The 19800-nt window shown below is 43.1% G+C and overlaps 1 protein-coding gene across 5 annotated transcripts in view; it reads right to left on the bottom strand.

Annotated features, from left to right (window-relative positions):
* The window catches only part of SLC25A26 (solute carrier family 25 member 26), a 373630-nt gene that overhangs the window by 12341 nt on the left and 341489 nt on the right, over positions 1-19800 (bottom strand). For all 5 annotated transcript variants that reach the window (XR_003856626.1, XM_029601048.1, XM_029601046.1 and 2 more), the window contains 2 exons: positions 12072-12136; positions 3446-3519 (listed from right to left, as the gene is read on the bottom strand). Coding sequence is in view for 4 of the 5 variants with exons in the window: in XM_029601048.1 (XP_029456908.1) it covers positions 3446-3519; positions 12072-12136 (139 nt within the window). In the remaining variant the exon portion in view is untranslated. The remainder of the gene's footprint in view (positions 1-3445; positions 3520-12071; positions 12137-19800) is intronic.

Raw genomic sequence — 19800 nt, 5'->3', positions numbered from 1 at the left:
CAAATGGGGTAAGAGGTGGGATCGGAGGTTCGGTGATGATGCCCTTTTTTTTTTTTTCATTTTGAAAATTTTGACAGTGAGGAGGGGCCCAACTTAGAAATTCTCTCTTTTCATTTTGTTTCTTTTTTTCCATTTTGTTTGTTGACAGGTTATTTCATTTCAAATAAAACAAAAATAAACATTTTTAGTACACATCATTAGCGAATACTTCAGTTTCAGAGGTATTTTCTATAATAGTAAGAGCTTTGAAATTGTTGTCATAATTGAATTCCAAAGCAGGTAGTACAATCTAATTTAGCATCTGAAATGGTGTATCTTGGCAAGGGCCCTGCATTCATCTCGGTTCTGTGCTGTTTAATGCTTCATTAAAGACTCTTAGACATAATTCTACTCATTCTAGAGCATTAGGTGGAGTAATACCAAAATTGTGGAATGATCTTCCTGGTGAATTGTATCATATGGAGGATTAAATGTTCTTCTAGCATACTTTGAAATCACTTTTATTTCATTCAGCTTTTGACTAATTTTATCCCTTGGATATTGAGGAGGTTTTATATCGCCTTTCACTTTTAGTATATTTTTGTGTTTTTAGTGGGGTTTGTTTATTTTTCTACTTATTATTTTATTATGCATTTTTATTTTGTTTGCTATTTTTCCTAGCTGTATATTTTATTACTGTTGTAACTCACTTTGAATGTTTGTCTGGCATGTAATAAATAGTACATAAATTTTGCCATTATAGAGAGAACATAATTAGGTTCAGAAAAAAAGTGCCACCTCTTCGAATCATTTTTATCCTTTATTTCATGCTGGTCCATTAAGAGAGCTCAAAGCATGTTACAACAGTTCATAAAGAGTATGTATGATTCGCATAACAGGTTTTAAGATAATAGTATAAATATTCTACATTAGGTAAAATATATAAAATAATAGTGCACATGGACATAGGGATATATTTAGAGTACACTTAGGGTGATTTACAGGAAATCAGAGATATACATGCAGTAATTGTGGCAAGCTTGACACCCGGTTCTGCCATCCTCCACGTTACATACAGATAATACACAAATCAGTTGTAGATCATGCCATTGGCTATTAATAGCCACAGACATTATATACTTGACAAGGAAATTAAATGTGGGTGTTCCACCCTAACTACTCCTATATTAACCCTTGGGAGGAGCCATGGGGTATCTCCATGACCATTTCCTGCCAGTCACCCAAGACACCACCTCTGGTCTATGCCGCCTTGCCAGATCAATGATGTCATGGAGGGCTCATCTGGGCAGGCTGCCACTCAAGCCTGACAATCTCCCCTCCTGTTGTGGGGAAGCAGATCCACCTAGCCCATCATCTGTTGGACCCCTCCCCCGGTCATCATTCCTTGTTCAAAGGCCACAACCCAAGTCATGCCTTCATTTGAGCTCTCTGGCCTCTCCCCTATACTAATTTCCCCCTTCCCCTCAATACAATGCTCAAGCACCTCAGTGCAACAGGGTTAACAAAGAGGTAGATATTCAAAAGAAAATGGCTCAGTAAGTCAGATGGATAAAACTTATGTGGCTGTGCTGCTGAATATCCCTGTATTTGATGCTACATAGCCAGATACGTTATATCCAGCTAAGTTAGACCTGTTCTATGACAGATCTTAGTTGGTTAACTTAACTGGATAAGTCTGAATATTGACACTTATCCGGCTAAGTTAGATGGATAAGTAGCACAGCTCTGTTACGCCCTTTGCTCACCCTTGACATATCCAGCTAACTACTTAGCTGGATATGGGGCTTATCTGGATATGGGGCGACCACTGAATGTAGCTGGATATTCAGCAGCCACCAAGTAGCCAAATAATTTGCCTCTTATCTGGCTAAGTTTGCTGCTCGGTCTACCAGCTACCACCATTAAGCCTTTACAGATGTTACAGAACTCGGCGGCCAGGATCTTGACTAACTCTAATAAGAGAGACCACATCACGCCCATCCTCTACAAACTCCACTGGCTTCCGATCAAATACAGAGTTCTCTACAAAGTCCTGACCATCATGCACAAATCCTTAAACAACTTAGCTCCAATTGATCTTACCTATCAGCTGCGCACCAACAAATCAACGAGACCGATTAGAAAAGCTTACCAAGGCACCCTTTTTGTCCCTCAAGCCAAAACCCCGCTAAGGAATAGGGCTCTTTCCACTGCAGGTCCTTCTCATTGGAACACACTCCCACCAGACCTCAGACAAGACCCCTGCCAACATTCCTTCAAGAAAAAACTGAAAACTTGGCTATTCAGCCTAGCGTTTCCCTGATTGCTCACAGACTACTTCCCTTGGCAACTATGATTTGTTTTTATGGTATAAATCCACCCTCTAACCCTCCTTTTAAATCCACCAATTTTTGGATCCTCTCTTTCCCCTTTCCTTCATCCCCGCGTCCTCCCTTTGCCTGTCCTCCCCTTGCACTCTAGCCCAATTTCATTCGATGCATTCATCTGCTAGTTAACTTTTAATGTGAATTTCAATGGCTTTTTGCAAGGCATCTGTATAAGATGAATACTTCAATTACCATGTTATTTTAATGTTCTTATATGTTCTTCCTTCTATGTAATGCTCTCAGGCAAGTTTAATTGTTTCAATGTAAACCGATTTGATTTGTATCCAAAGAAAGATCGGTATATAAAAAACCAAAAATAAATAAAAAATAAATAAGTAGATTTGAATATCTGGCTCAAAATAATTAACATGCATATGATTGTCTTACTATGGGCTGGGAAGGAAAGTCTTAGGTCTCAGGCACGTGGTGTTAGAGGTGGAGCCATTGGAATTTAGATCTCCCACCAGCTCTGCACCCCTCTTGCACAGGTTATCTCACTGGCCCCACAGCCAATCTGGGGCTGGCAGCATTCTCAGTGCTGACTAATGATGTTGATACCCCAACAGGAAAAAGGGAAGGCCTGACCATGCACTATCTGCGCTATCCATGCAGCCGATACCATACTAGAGGAGCAACAGCAGCATCACCCCACGGAACAGCCCCCAAGCATGGTGGGCTGGGTAAGGCACAGTGGCCATGCATTTGCACTAAGGCACCATCCTCTAATGTGCAAAAGATAAGCAGTTAAATATTTTAAGATGCATTTATAGTACACTCCCATAACAGTATTTTAAAGTTCAGAGACTAGCTTGCTAGAGATGTACAGCTAAGGGTAACTGGTGCTTTAAATAAATGTGATCTGCAAGTTCATGGCTCATTCAGAATGCATGTAAAAGTCAAGAATCAAGATATTATGGTGCCAGCCTATACAGCTATTATTCGCAGTAGTAACACGATATGAATTGCACCGCAATGTGTGACATTAAAGTTGTTTTTCTACAGGAACAGTTTCTAGGGTCACCAGGAGAAATTAAATTTAAATATTCACAGAACAAAAAACATTTAACAGAAATTCTTACCCTGATATTCCTTGCATCTTCCAAACATGGTGTAAGGCAAACAACACATTTCCACTAGCAGTGCTGGAACCTTTCTGAGGAATGAAAAGTTTATTTTAAAATGTGTTTTCGACAAAATTAAAAAAAATTCAGTGCTTCACTCTTTAATATAAGAAATTAGGTTTACTGGGATAGTCTTTCAATAAAATACTCAGTGGCCAAATAACTGGTTACTTTATCTATAGCTTTTGACAAATTTCCAAACACAAACTAGCAGGGTAGTTCCTAGTTGAAAATTCTCCTAAAGTTAGCAGGTTATATTTGGTTGACTATTTTTACTTAGCCTCCTAAAGTTACCAGATTATAAAGTAGCCTCCTAAATTTAGCCAGCTATGGGTCTGTCGGCTTTAACTGTGCACAAAGAAAACTATTTCCATTTGGTTTTACACTTACATCCTGCCTTTTCAATCCCAATGGATTGCCCAAAGTAGTTTACAACAGATTTGAATGATTCATAAAATAAAATTTGTAGAAATTAATAATTCAATACATAACCACAAAATAATAAAATAATAAAAACCCTAGCACCTAGCTGAGCCTCCTTCCCTCTCTCTCACCAGGGAATGGGCAAGCAGAGTAAAAATAAACACCGAGGAAAACTATTTCTATTTATACTTAGATTCTGCTCTATCGATCCTGAAGAATTTGCCCAGAGTGGCTTACAATGAACTTAAAAAAATTACAGTTCATAAAAACACAGTAGCGCAGCCGCATCACTGAATATGGCTATCTTAAAGCTAGCGAGATAGTCCTAAAGTTAGCTGGATAAAGCTATTCTACAATATGACCAGAGTTAGCCGGATAACTTAATTAAGTTCTTAAGTTTTTTCCTGTCTCCACGTTCTGTATTTTTGTTAAAACCTGTTTTTATTGTTATATATTTTATGTCTGTAATACTTGTAAACCGCCATGAAAATCTCCTTGAAATGTGTGGGCTAAAAATCTTTTAAAATAAAATAAACAAACTTATCTGGCTATCTTGACTCTGCTCTGGAACACTCCTATGTTATCCAGCTAAGATTTTAGTCAGATAATGAATTATCTGGCTAAACTTTATCCAGATAAATGGTGGAAATATTCAAAAGTTGGCATCTAGCTGGATAACTCACAAGTTATTCAATTAAATGCTGCTGAATATGGACCCTATAATTCATAAATCAAAACAAAAATAATATGACAGCTGTAAGAAAAAACCCTAACACCCAGTTAGGCCTAAACTCCTACCCTCACTTGTTTCACAACTTAATTAAGGAAAGATAAATTTAAAACACCCATCTTAACCCTCCCAAGTACATAATCCATCCTCCTCCCCGTTCCCCAAAACACTTATTATAGCCTAAGTTTTATCTGTGCCCCAGTCACTCCCCATTTTAACAGTGATCAAATATAGCCACCTAGTAAAAACAGGTAACTAAATTTAGCCGCTTTGTGAGGGTAAAATTTCAAAATGTTAGCTCTGTACACTTACGGCCTGATTTTAAATGACCCGCGCATGTGAAAAACAGGAGTTACGTATGTGGCCGGGCCTTGCGCGCGCTGCACGCATTTTAAAAGAGGCCCAGCTGCGCGTGTAACTCCTGTTATCCACACAAGAGCCGGGCCTTGGCAAAGGGGCTGTCCGGGGGGGCGGGCAAAGGGGCTGGAGATGCCGGTACAGCAGAAATTTGCTACTGTGCCAGCACGTGCAACCCGCTACTGCTCCTTTGGAGGAGCAAAGGATAATTTTAAAAAATTGGGGGTACCTAGGATAGGGATAGGGGGCAGGAAGGGGAAGGGAGGTTAGGGGAAGGGGTAAGGAAGTTCCCTCCTAATCCGCTCTTTAATTGGAGCGGACTGGGATGGAACTGGGAAAGCCCGACGATGCGTTGCCGTGCAATTTTTGCTTAACTCTGCCCCCCCTTGTGCGCGCCACCCTGATTTTATAACATGCGCGCGCATATTATAAAATCGAGCGTCCATGTGTGCATGCCAGGTAGCGCGCGCACATGGACGTGCGCGTATTTTTAAAAAATCTAACCTTTAATTCTCAAAGGCAAGCAGGACCCATTAGGTATATCCCCACTATTTTTTTATATGTTATTCTAGTGCTCAAGAAGCCTGCATCAGAAATGCTTTCATAAACTGGTGCATAGCACAGACTGGTGCATGGACATTGCTGTTAACCTGGTGCCGCGTCTGGAGCTTTAGGGGGGGGGGAGGGGGGGGCTGGCTGTGCATTTACCCGGCATCATGGACACAGTCCTGGGCCTCCTTGGTCCTTGGCATCGCCGTGTGGTGTCACATCATTGGAAGATGACATCATCGTGCAATGACATGGACCGTGAACGCTGCAGGACCCAGATGCAAGGGGAGACCAGTGGGTGGTGTGAAAGGGGAACCGGGGAGGTTTGGGCAATCCCGGGGAGGTGCAGCAACCCCCACTGGGGTATTTAAATGTTGGGGGCTTGCGGGGTGTGGTTCCTGCTGCGCAGGGAAGGTGAACCCAGGATGCTGACTCTGATGTCTCTTTTGCTCCTGCTCCCCATATGCTGTAGCTGCTGCTGTGTCCATTCTCCCAGCGAGTAAGTTTTCTTTGCCCGCTTTGGCTGCTGGTTCCACAAATAATTTTATTTAATTGGATAACCCAGTGATTCGGCCCTGATTGGCACAAAAAAAAATTTTGGCAGTGGTATAACAGGGATCTAAGGTTTCGGAGCCCAGTACAATTCCTAAATAGATGTTATTGGCACAACAACAATGCCCAGAGGCAGAGGAAAAACTCGCAGGGCTGCTGCCAAAATCTGACCCTTGTCCCAGCGTGTGTGTGTGGGGGGGGTTTGCTAACAGTTCCATACCACCCCCTGAAGAGTCAGGGTGTGCACAGCCAATGCATCGCCCAAGATGGATTAAGAGTAGGAATGGGTTCAGAGGCTGCTAGGGAAAAGGCAGGGCTGGACCTAAACTTCCTGCAGATGATACAGCCATGGGTGGGGTGCAGCTGGATCTGTCAACTCAGCAGGGGGAGTGGAACAAGGGCATGATGGGGATTGGAATTCAGCAGGTGCCGTCAGTGTCCCTAGACCCCAGCAGCCAACCCCTCAGCCAGCCGAATGGGCACCCAGGGACTTCCCCCTGGATTACCCTGGCAGTTCCACTACATCTGAAGAGGGTGGTGTCCAGCTGGGGGGAGCTCAGCAGGGCTAACTGGCCCCCTTTTTTTCCCCTGCCACCAAGCCAGGTCCCACCATGGAGACCAGCTGAGTCCGTGCCGTCTGGATGGTAGGCCTGGGGTTGCGGTGGCTCTCCCTATTTCTACCCTACATGCCAACGCAGAACTGGCAGTTTGGAGGTACGTACATACCTGGTTGGTGGTTCGTGGCTCAGACACCATGGCCTCTGATGGCGGCGGCCCTTGGCTACCTACACCACAACCTCAGAGTGTCTCTGCGGCATCCACCACTCTCCTCGCAGAGAAGTCCTTCTGTTCCCACTGCTCAACACGCATTGGGATTGGCCGGTCCAGACCCGCCCACTCCTACACCTTGCCATCCCAGACCCCGTTCGGGCCCTTTCAGCTAGACTGCTGGCAGGAGTGGCAACATTCTTATCCTCAGACCACTCCTGATCCCATTGAAGGTGCAGAGGCGCAGGGGGCCATTCAGGTAGTCAAATGCATGAAGGGCCCTGGGCATAAGCATAGAGGCAGGAAGCACTCCTGTGGTTCCCATACATCTAGCAGCAGGAGTTCGTCCTCAGTGTCTTCTGCTGGTCCCAGGGCTCTTCAGTTGCAGAGGGGGCCAGAATCTCCGTCTCCGCAGGGGTGCCAAAGCTGCTATGGGTACCACTAAGCAGCTTTGGCAGGGCATTTTGCATACCCTCTGGCGGCATGACAAGCGCTGCCAGTACAGAGACATCTTTAGTCTACTAGAAGGGAGAAGAAGGGGGAGAAACTTTCCGTAAAGGTCGCCAGCAACATGATTCACCAAGAGCTGATAAGAGAGTCACAAGGAACATTAATAATTGGGTCCTTCGCAGCATATAGCTTTGTGGTCCAATTTGGACACCATACTCTGAATATGAAGGATTTGCCTGGCTCAACTATGATGAGTGGCCGACGCTGTGAGCAGGTCATGGGGTTCTAATGTCGTCGAATTGTGGCTCACCAACATGACTGTTAGAAGCTTGAATGTGCCCGCAAACAACCGGCCATTTCGAGGCTAAGGTAATTCGCAAAGCCTGGGATGAGTGGGGAGCATTGTGTCAGAGGCATGCTGGAGATTTAACAAAGGGAACTGTGTCAAAAAGGGTTGTAAGTACAAGCACATTTGCAAGATCTATGCTGCAGGACACCCAGTTACTAAATGCCCTAGTGCGAAAGGCAAATGAAATTTTTGATAGAGCCCCATTTCCAGTGCTGTGGCCAGTATTGAAGAGAAGCTTGAAGCTCTACCTGAACTAGAGTGCTGCTGCTTTCTATGTGAAGGCTTTAAAGAGAGTTTTAAAATCCCTTACCAGGGCCCTCTGGTCACATCCCTTTGCAAAAACATAGCTTCTGCAACTCTATTAGCTCCGGTTGTTAGAAAAATGTTGGCGACAGAACTATCTTTGGGTAAGATCGTAGGCCCATTCTCATGTCCACCTTGTCCAGACATGTCTGTCACCCTTTGCTGTACTGTCAAAGAAAGAGCCATGTAATTATAGGTGGATCCAGAACCTACCCAGATGGAAGTTCTGTTAATGACTATCTCTCTCAAGAGTTATGCACAGTCCAGTATGCATCATTTGATAGCATACTGGATCTGCTCATGGAGTGTGAAGAAGGGTCACTCATGGCAAAGGCCGACAGAGTCCTTCTTCCGGCTCCTCCCTATACACTCAGACAGCTTTCCTCTGCTTTGCTTCTCATTTAATGGTGCCTTCTACTTTGATAAGTGCATGCAGATGGGCTACTCCATAACGTGCACTTATTTTGAGTCATTCCTGCACTGGAAATTGTCACTATATTTGGGTTTGGTGAGTGTCGTCCACTACCTCGCGACTTCCTATGTTGGCCCTCACAATTCAGGCATGTTTCCAGCTCTTCGCAGGCTTCCAGAAGTTGGCACGCTCCCTTGGAGTTCCTCTTGCCACCGACCACAGTCTTGATGTTTCTCAGCATTGAGCTAGATTCTACGCAGTTGGTCTCCAGACTCCCAGCCAATTTACTGCTGAAGCTGTCCTCGCAGGTCCACAACACAGGCCAAAGCCATAAGATCACCCTGGCATGTGCCCAGTTCCTCATAGGGAGACTTAGTTTGCGTGCAGTGTCATTCCCATGGGGCAGGTGTTCCTGTGCAGATTGATAATGTCATCTACGACAGTCAGGAAGAAGCATCATAGAATAAGGATTACGCACTCATTTTATTTATTTAAATTCTTTTAATATACCGATGCTCAAGACCATGTCTTATCGTACCGGTTTACATAAAACCAGGGGACAACCATAAATGAACGGGGAGAGTAATTCAGGATAAATGAAAGTAGAAGGAATTAGATTTAGATAACGCTTTTTAAGAAAATGTGCAACAGGCAACTATATACAATATAGATTTGCAAGTCATTGTTAGTTGGGGAGAATCTCATACTGGAAAGGCTTGAGAGAACAGCCAAGTTTTCAGTTTCTTTCTGAAGGAAAGAAGACATTGTTCCAGGCGTAGATCTGGGGGTAGTGTGTTCCATAGCTGTGGTCCGGCGGATGACAGTATTTGTTTTTGAAGTGAATTGTGGATAAAGGATTTGTGTGGAGGTGCCTGGAGAGTTCCTTTGTATGCTGATCTTATCGGTCTATTGGAGTTATAGAATTCGAGTGGGATGGTGAGTTGTAGTGAGGATTGATTGTAGATGGATTTGTGGATTATGGTCAGGGTCTTGAACAGTATTCTATAATGGATAGGAAGCCAATGTAGGTTTTTCAGTATCGGCGTGATGTGGTCCTTGCGACGTGAATTAGTGAGGATCCTGGCTGCTGCGTTTTGCAGCATCTGTAGAGGTTTAGTTGTGGAGGATGGGAGGCCGAGCAGTAGCGCATTGCAATAGTCAATCTTTGAAAACAGAATGCCTTGAAGGACTGAGCGGAAGTCCTAAAAGTGGAGGAGAGGTCTTAACTGTTTTAGAACATGTAGCTTATAGAAGCATTCTTTTGTGGTGTTGTTGATGAACTTTTTGAGGTTCATTCTATTGTCCAGAATAGCCCCAAGGTCTCTCACCTGAATTATTGTAGGTAAGGCTGGGTTGCAGGCGAGGGGGATATTGTCATTAGGACAGATGACGAGGAGTTCGGTTTTGGATGTATTAAGAACTAGATTGAGACTGGCGAGTAGGAGGTTGATGGAGTGAAGGCAGTTGTTCCAGAAGTTTAGTGTGTTGTAGAGCGGGTCCTTGATGGGGATTAATATCTGAACATCGTCAGCGTAAACAAAGTGGGTGAGGTTGAGATTTTCTAGTAGCTGGCATAGAGGTTGCAGATAAATATTAAACAGGGTTGGTGATAAAGAGGAACCCTGGGGAACACCTTGGTTGGATTGGACAGGGTGGGATTCTTTATCATTTATCCTGACTTTGTAGTGTCTGTTGTTGAGGAATGATTTGAACTAGATGAGGGCCGATCCTGTGATGCCAATTTCTGCCAGACGATTGATGAGTATTGAATGATTGACTGTGCCAAACACTGCCGAGATGTCTAAAAGAGCCAGGAGGTAGGACTGGCCTTTGTCGAGACCTGTCAAAATTTTGTCTGTTAACGAGAGTAGGAGTAATTCCGTGTTTAAGCGCTTCCGGAAGCCGAATTGAGAGGGGTAAAGAATGTTGTGTGAGTCTAGGTAATCTATGAGACGGTTGTTCACAAGTTTTTCCATTAGCTTGGCGATAAAAGGTAAGTTGGCAATGGGGCAGAAGTTAGCCGGGTTGGCTGGATCCAAGTTTGGTTTTTTTAGTAGGGGTTTTAGTGAGGCTGTTTTTAAAGAGTCCGTGACCGATCCTTGCATGAGGGAGCAATTTATGATGTCAGCCAGGTGTTTGGCTATGGTGTTGGGGATGGTAAGTAAAAGCTTGGTAGGTATTTGGTCTGAAGGATGGGATGAAGGCTTCATTTTCTTGATTATAGATTCGATCTCCAGAGAGGAAGTGTGTTCGAGAGAATCTAAAGTTGGTTTACTGGTATCCGGTGATTGGTTAGGGGCAGGTGGAGGCTGGGTGTTTGAAGAGGTCATGGTTGTGAGTAGGTTCTTGATTTTGTTGTCGAAGAAAAAGGCCAATTCTGTAGCTTTGTTTTGCGCTTCTTCTTCTGGGATGATTGGGGGGACCGGAGTGGTGAGGGATGCTACATATGAAAAGAGAGTTTTGGGGTCATACATATAGCTGTGAATTTGGGAAGATCTAGCTGTATTGATCATTATGGGAAGATCTAGCTGTATTGCTGACTAACAGCTCCATGGTCTGGCTGCCCCCATCCATATCTAGTTTGAATCTGCAACTATTTTCTGATGCCTTTGGGGGTGTTGGATTTGGCCTTTACTGCCAGGAATTATGGTGTGCAGAAGTATGACCAAGGGATTGGACCTACTCAGGTGTCACATCGAATATCACCTTCTTGGAGCTTTTTCCTATCGTGGTAGCACTATACCATTTGGGGTGACTATTTAGCTAACAGAAGGGTGGCATTCTGGTGTGACAACCTGGCAGTAGTTCAAACCATTAATCGCCAATCTGCTAAGTGAGCCCCTGTTTCCGAACTAATGAGGGAGATGGTCTTGAGGTGTCTGCAGTTAAACACTGTAGCATGTGCTCAGCACATTCCCAGTTGCACAACGAGATTGCTGATTGCTTTTCTTGTTGCAAGTGGAAAGAGTTCTGGAGACTGGCACCACATGAAGAGGAGTTGGGAGCACTTGTGTAGAAGCAGCTTTGGACTATCGGAGCAAGGACACACTCAATTTACTGCGCCAGTCCATTGCACCTTCCACCTGTCGAGCTATGTACTGCATCGGGCTCAGGTGTGCAATTATGTGATTTAAAGAAAAAAACTTCAACCAGTAACCTGTACAAATTAATACTTTTTAAAATATACATATCATTTTATCACAATATAAACCCTTCCCTAAAACATCTTAGCATGTTTTGTACAGGCAGGTTCTGAAAGCCAATTGAAGAGAGAATCAGTACAGAGTACAGAACACATCCTGGAAACAGGTTAACTTTGGATAAAAATTAATGGCTACTGCTGATTCACTTAGATTACTATAGTTAGGGGAAAAATATGTTGAATGCCTTGAACCCTCCTGAAACCTCTGTGAGGAACATATGGGAAGCTCGAGGTATCCTATTTTGATGAGGAACTCTAATGCCTGGGAGGTTTTTTTGGGACAAAAATTTAACTTCCAGAGAATAAAGTAAAAAAAAAAACAAACAAACAAACAAACAAAAAGGACTAAATGCGTAAGGAATAGTCTTCATTAGAAAAAATATTTATTAGTGGTAAGTGCTAAGGCAGCTTTTCTTTGCTGATATAGGCACCTTGATAAAATGAGATTACACACCTATTTTTTCTCTACAGTATCATTCCATCTCTTACCTTTGCCAACATAATTCGAGTCTTTGCTACATCCAGAGGTGTGGTAACGGCAGCTGCAAATCCACCTGTGCATGTAAAAAGGCAGAATACAAACAAGACACTCTTATAACATCATAAATATCCCATGGAGTCCATATTTCCCCATGAGCTTTTGCCAAAGCTGATCTATTATAACATGGAGAGAGTAATTTTCAAACAGGCTTGTGGAGGGCTAAAGTCTGCAGATACAAACCATGCAGGCTTGAGTCTGAATTTTCAAAGCGGAGTTATGGTTCCACCACAACGAGTGCAGAAACATGTTACATAGTCCAGTTTTAAATGTTCAAAATCAACCTTTTTATTTATAAATGAATGGCAACTCCACTGTTATATATATACTTCAGAGGGTCCCCCGACACGGACCCGTGTTTCTCCGAGGCTGCGTCGGGAGGGACAGGCAGTATTTTAACGGTCTAAAGGCAAAACATGAAAGCGGACTAAGTTAAACTGTTATTGCTGAGTGCATAGCCTTTGCTCTGTTCACTCTTTTGCAAAGTGGAGTTATGCACATAAGTTCACTTTGAAAATGTGTGGGTGGTCCCAGTATGCACATACACACAGGCTCAGTAAACTGCATATGGTCTAGAGCAGGTGTAACTTTGTGTGTACGTTTTCGCATGTACTTTTGAAAATCGAAAGGCTTTTTTGCTTCAACTCTGTCCCTGGAATGCCTACCACAAGGGAAGGGAAATGTACACGTGTCATTGAGTTACATGTGTACTCTTCCCCACACAGATGCCCTGGGTAATTTTCAAAAGCTGATTTACACACAAACTGAGGTTGATATGCATAAATCCTTAGAAAAAATTACTCCTATAATTTCATCCTGTTATGGTGTTTTATAAGAGATCTAATTTCTTAAGTTTTTTTTTTTTTTCAAAATTCCTTGAGATTTCTTTCAAGCTCTTGGAACTCCACTAAGCCAAAAGGCATACTTTCGGCTCATTATCGTTAACGGAAGCCCTGCTCTGAATTCCTTACACACTACAGCAAAAATGCACATCATACCGAACATTGCAATTTTAATGAAGGATCTATGCTGCTTTTGTTAACAAAATAATGTGCCATATGTTTGGAGTTCCCAGTTTATCACTGGCTTCAATGTATTTTACAGAAATGAAGTCAGTCGACTTAATGCACAAACCCATGCTGATTAAAAGCATTACAGACCTCTCCCTATGGCCAAAGGTGGTTTCTTCTTCCTTCTAGGACATTCACCATTTTTCGTTCTACCATATCTCAATCTCTCTTTTTCAGTGCTATTCCCTAATAAGGAGCACTGAAGATTTGCAGAGTTTTTTCCTTAAGTGTTCAGATTTTTTTTTTTGCAAACATTTTCTAGAGACATTTGGTTGTGGTTTCTGTGGAACCGATGTAATAAACCACTCTGAACCTACCACGGGTTTTTACTCATGTTTTAATGTGGGTTTTTCAGCGCTAAACTTGCACAGGAATGCAAAAAAACCCCCAACATTCTACAAAATACGCATCGACCTTAGCAAGTCTGATGCAAATTGTAGGGCAATAAGCCTTATTAGCTATTACCCTGCATTACAAGGAGGTGCACTAGGGGGGAGGGTACCTAGAGTGTCTCCTATTACCGTGGGAAATTTAACGTGTTTAGGTTAAACTCCCACGGTAGAGAGGAGGACATCAAACTCCACTTAGGTGAGTCCTCCCCACCCTCCAAACATTTTGAACACCTCTTTTAAAAGGGGAGTCAAGTCAGGTTGGGTCATCGGATCCCCCTCCCTCTCACCTTAAATAAATCATTTGGGAACCAAACTCCCATCCTACAGAACCCCAGCAAGGCCTCCACAAATCCCCCCACCCAGGGAATCCCAGCCTGAGAAGACCCTGAGACTCCTTTGGTAGGGCTGCTTTCTCAATTGATAACAGACTGGTCCCCTCCAGGCAAAGGACAGCTTTCTGAAAGGGGATAGTCCTTTCACTGACAGCCAACTGTGGAGAGACCAATCGGCAGACAGTGAAGAATAAATTATCAGGCATTCAATATTAATTTATTCATTCCTTCACTGTCTGCCGATTGGTCTCTCCACTGCCAGAGAAAGGACTAATCCCCTTTCAGAAAGCTGTCCTTTCAGAATTCGGAAAGGAAATTGGTCCTCTCACTGATATGTGACAACTGAAGGATGGATCAGCTATCAGTTGAGAGTGCAGCCATGCTGGAGGAGGGAGGACCTTCTCCGGCTGGGGGTGGAGTGTTGGAATTTGGAAGGCCCAAATTAATAAGTGGATGGAAAGCTGCCCTACATATAAATATGCAGAGAATAGCAGGTGCAGCAAATGTATTTACAGGTAATCCTTAATTGTAAAATCAAACTTTGTTGAAAGAGACAGAATCACTTGTTGAGAATATCCAGAAAGGATTTGAGACATCCATCAAAGCAAACCTTTTTAGTCCTCGGTCACACTGCTTATATTTCTAATAAAAAATTGATCTGCCTTTGAACATTGGGAGAACATGCAGCATATAGATTTTTATTAAATTAATTAATTAATAATCCTGATATTGGTGCTGGGCAAAACAGTAGAAGCTATTATTAAAACAAAATCAATGACCAGAGGGGCTTACAATCCAAGGGCCTGATTTATTAAGGCTATTCTACCATTCTGTGTCTATGGGAAAAATGCTTAGTAAATGAGGCCCTAAGATTGTACATGTGGCAATGGAGGCGAAGCAATTTGTTCAAGGTCATAAGACGTGGCAGTTGATATAGTATATTTGACTTTTAAGAAGGTAATAAAAAAAAATCCCCTAATGAGGCTCCTAATGAAATTAAAAAAGTCATGAAATAGTAGGCAGTATCCTATTGTAGACTGGAAATTGATTAAAAGACATAAAACAGCGAGTAGGACTAAATAGCCAGTTTTCCAAATGGAGAAAGTTCATTAGTGGAGTTCCACGGGGATCAGTATTGAGACCTTTTGTGTAACATTTATTTCATAAATGATCTGGAAAAGGGAATGACCAGGGAGGTGAACAAATTTGCTGATGATAGCCTAATTGTCTCCTTAGCTCCAGGAGCACATAGAAAGAAAACTGCTGCAAAAAAAAGATAGAAAAGGAAAAATTATAGAACATTTCAAAAACTGCAGTGAAGCCAGAAAATTGTAAAATTTGCAAGGTTTTTACAGATGCACTTTACAGCATTTCTGTTCATACCTTAATGTCAATGGCGCAATCAAATAAGCAACTTGCTTTGTAAAGTAACCAACCTTAACATAAGTGTAGCCTGCTACCTCTCTCGTATGTCCCCAAGCATGCCATTTTGTTTCTATAATGCATCTAGTCTCTTACTATCTCATCTAACATCTGTGTGAAGACCCGATAAGCAGTTCTCACTTCCTGACAGCAGGAGCCCCTGAGGTCCTCTGTTCCTTGGCCCGTACTTTCTGCTCGTGGCCATCTTGTTTCCTGTCTGGACACACATATATTCCAGGCTTCCAGTCAGCAGGTTACCAGAGCTTGGTTTTCATTCTCTAGCCCCTTCAGAGTCCTGCTTCCAGAGTTTGTCTGGTTGCATTGACTTCAGAATATTCTTTGGTTCTCTGGATCTACTGACTCATGTTATCTGGTCTTCTTGATTCCAGTTCGTTTGTACTTCATACGGAGTCCTGGTTTGGGGCTACTACTTAAGCCCTGCCAGCCACCAGCATCTGAGGGCTCCAGCTAAAGGCAGAAGACACCCCGTCGCTGTTCCATCTGAGCCTGTCTGATTCACCTTACCAGTGTTCTGGCCATTCTGGCCTCAGGGTTACAAGCTGGAAGTGACATTTTAGGGCTAGTCTCCTTAAACAATTCTGCAAAACAAAGTTCTATTTCTCATTTTATGCAATTCTATGTTTGCTTATTCATAACTGATACATATTTCTAAATATGACTGCTTGTAGATTTATGCATAGAGTTGGAACAATGACAATGTCAATAAACTTCTCTTAGAGCTACATAATGAATCTTCTTCAGGACAATCCAGCAAACAAGCATCCCAATTAAATGCAAACATGCACATTTAATACCAAAACTCTCTAGCATATGGTTGGTTAGTGCATTATTGAAATGCAGTGTGATATATGGATTTGATTGGCACAAAATGTTAAGGGCATGGAAACCACATAATTTAACAAGTCTTCAATCATTTTGCTTTGAATTTATTTTCAAATGTCAAGGATAAATGTTAGTAGTTTGGCTTTACAAAATGTTTCACATGGTTCCAATAGTTTAGAGAATGACAGGTGGTGGTTAATGAGACAATCATTTTTTTAATCCGTTAACATCTTAGTCCTTGCCCTACCAGCTGTCTTCCCAATTTCCCCCACCCCCACCATCATCTTCATTCTTGCTAAAGGGTAGTACCATATCGCACACTGACAAAATACAAACAGAAAGCTGTTGCCTATCAATATTTTTAAAAACCAATAAGCACATTTTAATCCTCTAGTACAGTGGTTCTCAACCTTTTTTCTGTCAGGACACACCTGACAGATGGTTCTCACATGTGTGACACACTGAACCCGTGACCATCACCAGGCTAAATGTAAACATATACTTTGTATCTACAGGATCCACCCTGACCCCCCAACAATGGCTACAGAACAGAACTAGGACATTCCCCGTTCAATTTACCATACAAAAAGATATTTCTGGTGTAATCTCAGTAACAGCAACATAAACACTCTCTTCTAGCAGGCACAATAGCCCTCCTTATGAAAAAACAGTAATTTACCACCAATACATGTCCTATTGAGAAAATACAACAAATAGTATTGATACAAATGCCTACATGCTAGTAAAATACCTCACCTCGGTCACACACATAGAATCGACCTTCACCAAATTACAAATATGGAAACAGAAACTGGAATGGAAACCCAAAAAAGTCACTCTGCATTCTGTACAAAACAAAAATATAGCACCTATCAGACTTCCAGGATCTGCAATAATGTATACAAACTAATGCGCACAAAGTTACACCTGCATTATGGAACTCAAACAGTAACAACCCTACCTATGAAAAGGCAGCACTGAAAAAATTACACCAGGCCCTAAACACCAATACACCTCCTATTAGGAAAACAGAACAAGCCAAGCTGCTATAGATCCCTACCAAGAAACTACAAGCTCGCAGAACACTCTTAGCTGGGTCACACATCCAGAACACAGACAGACCCTCACCAAATACAGAATAAAATGACCATAAAGCTAATGTTTTTTGTTTTTGCGTTGTTACACTGCATACAGAGTTTGGCTTCTTGCTGTTTACAGTTCAGTTTTTGTCTCCACATTTCAATTTATACATTCCTGGAGAAATATAAAATAATTCTAAAACTAGAATATAATAAATGTTTCAAAACAACTGATAAATGGAATAACATCCAGTCATTAAAAATTTTCAAAATTATTAAAATTTCTCCAAACACCAATAAAATATTTCTAATAGTAGACACATCACATAATACCCAACAATTAAAATGGCAGTCAGTCAAGAAAGACAAACTTAAAAAGCCATCTTTACTTATCCTCTCCAGTAATTCTCCTACACCTTTCTCTTGTAAGCCAATAGCACATACCAGAAGCAGCAAGGGCTGATGAAGCTCTGTCCTCACGCTCTTCTTCCTTCAGGCCCATGACTAGTCACACACACACTTACACTTTCTCTCTCTCACACACAGTAACCTCCTTGACCAATCTCTCTTTCTCACACACACCAGTCACCTCCCTGACCAATATCTTTCTCTCCCTCAAATACACCCACCAGTCACCTCCCTTACCAATGTCTCTCTCTCCCTCAAACCCACCCACCAGTCACCTCCCTTACCAAAGTCTCTCTCTCCCTCAAACCCACCCACCAGTCACCTCCCTTACCAATGTCTCTCTCTCCCTCAAACACACCCACCAGTCACCTCCCTTACCAATGTCTCTCTCTCTCCCTCAAACCCACCCACCAGTCACCTCCCTTACCAATGTCTCTCTCTCCCTCAAACACACCCACCAGTCACCTCCCTTACCAACGTCTCTCTCTCTCCCTCAAACACACCCACCAGTCACCTCCCTTACCAATGTCTCTCTCTCTCCCTCAAACACACCCACCAGTCACCTCCCTTACCAATGTCTCTCTCTCCCTCAAACACACCCACCAGTCACCTCCCTTACCAATGTCTCTCTCTCTCCCTCAAACACACCCACCAGTCACCTCCCTTACCAATGTCTCTCTCTCCCTCAAACACACCCACCAGTCACCTCCCTTACCAATGTCTCTCTCACACACACACACATACATACACCAGTCACCTCCCTTACCAATGTCTCTCTCTCCCTCAAACACACCCAAAAGTCACCTCCCTTACCAATGTCTCTTTCTCTCTCATACACACACACACACACCAGTCACCTCCCTGAACAATCTCTTTCTCTCTCTCACACCAGTCACATCCCTGACCAATCTCTCTCTCACACACACACCAGTGACTTTCCTGAGCAGTCTCTCTTACGTACAACACACACACATTCTCTCATACACTTACACACATGCTGGCTCATTCTGTCTCAGTCACTCACCCCCACCTCCACCACCACACATGGCAGCCACAGCACAAGGTAGCTCGTATGCTGCTATTAAAAGCAGAGTCCTGACAGGCTGGAAACTGCAGCAGGAGTGACCTCCCCCACCCAGCAGCGGCAAGGCAGCAGCACTTAACTGTTTGCTTGTGCTGCTATCAAGGCACAGAGCAGTCAGCCTAGAATATAATTCTTTGCTTTTTCTTCTCACCATCCCAGCCTTTTATTTATTTATTTTTTTTGCAGTTTGATTATTATTTTTATATTTTCTTGCTGGGGTCGCACTGGCAAGGGGAGGTCGGAGCTAGGGCAAGGGAGGGGAGGCATCGGCACCGTACTCCTGCAGCCTCTGGCAAAGTTGTCAGCCAGCACCGATCTTCAGCTCTGGGTCTGGGCAGCTAATGAATGGATTTCCCCAACAGCCGCGCGGCAAGAAATCCTGGTGGCTACATTCTCAGCTGACTGCTTAGTGCTGCGATGATCACAGTATAGGCAAACTGCTGAGTATAGCGGGGCTGGGGAGAGCCTTGGGATGCAATTTCTGCAGCAGTAGCATGCATGCATGGCCTTTTCTTCTTCCCGCGTGCCTGGTAAACATCACTTCCTCTTCTGGTCCCACAGGGGCGGGAAGAAGAAAAGGTCATCTACCTGTTGCTGGCTTCCACAAACACTGCTGCCGTTCCCCTCAGCGCTTGAATGTGCTGATAGCCCGGGCAGGAATGGCAGCAGTGTTCGTCTCACTGAGGTGAAAGGGGGGTAAAGAGCAGCGGATGCGTGACACACCTGCCGGTGCTTCACAACACATTAGCGTGCCGCGACACACCGGTTGAGAACCACTGCTCTAGTAATTGCATACAGATATTTTATTTGCATGTAGTTCATGGGGATTATGCACACATCTCGTGCAACCAGTCAGTTCAGTAGAAATGGTGGCAAACAATCTGAAGCAGGATAAGAGATCTGCATTTTACAATACTCAATCTTACTTAGTTGCACTCTCTTTTATAATGTGCCCTGTCAAAGAACGTATCATTCTAAAAAAAAAAAAAAAAAAAAAGTCTGAGTTCCTATTAGGGTTGTCACTTGGTTATGGCCAAGGTAATGTTTTTA

Source organism: Rhinatrema bivittatum, chromosome 4, assembly GCF_901001135.1.
Source record: "Rhinatrema bivittatum chromosome 4, aRhiBiv1.1, whole genome shotgun sequence".
Classification (NCBI taxonomy): Eukaryota; Metazoa; Chordata; class Amphibia; order Gymnophiona; family Rhinatrematidae; genus Rhinatrema; species Rhinatrema bivittatum.
Note: the sequence above shows the minus strand (reverse complement) of the source record. Positions and strands in the feature narration are given on the sequence as shown.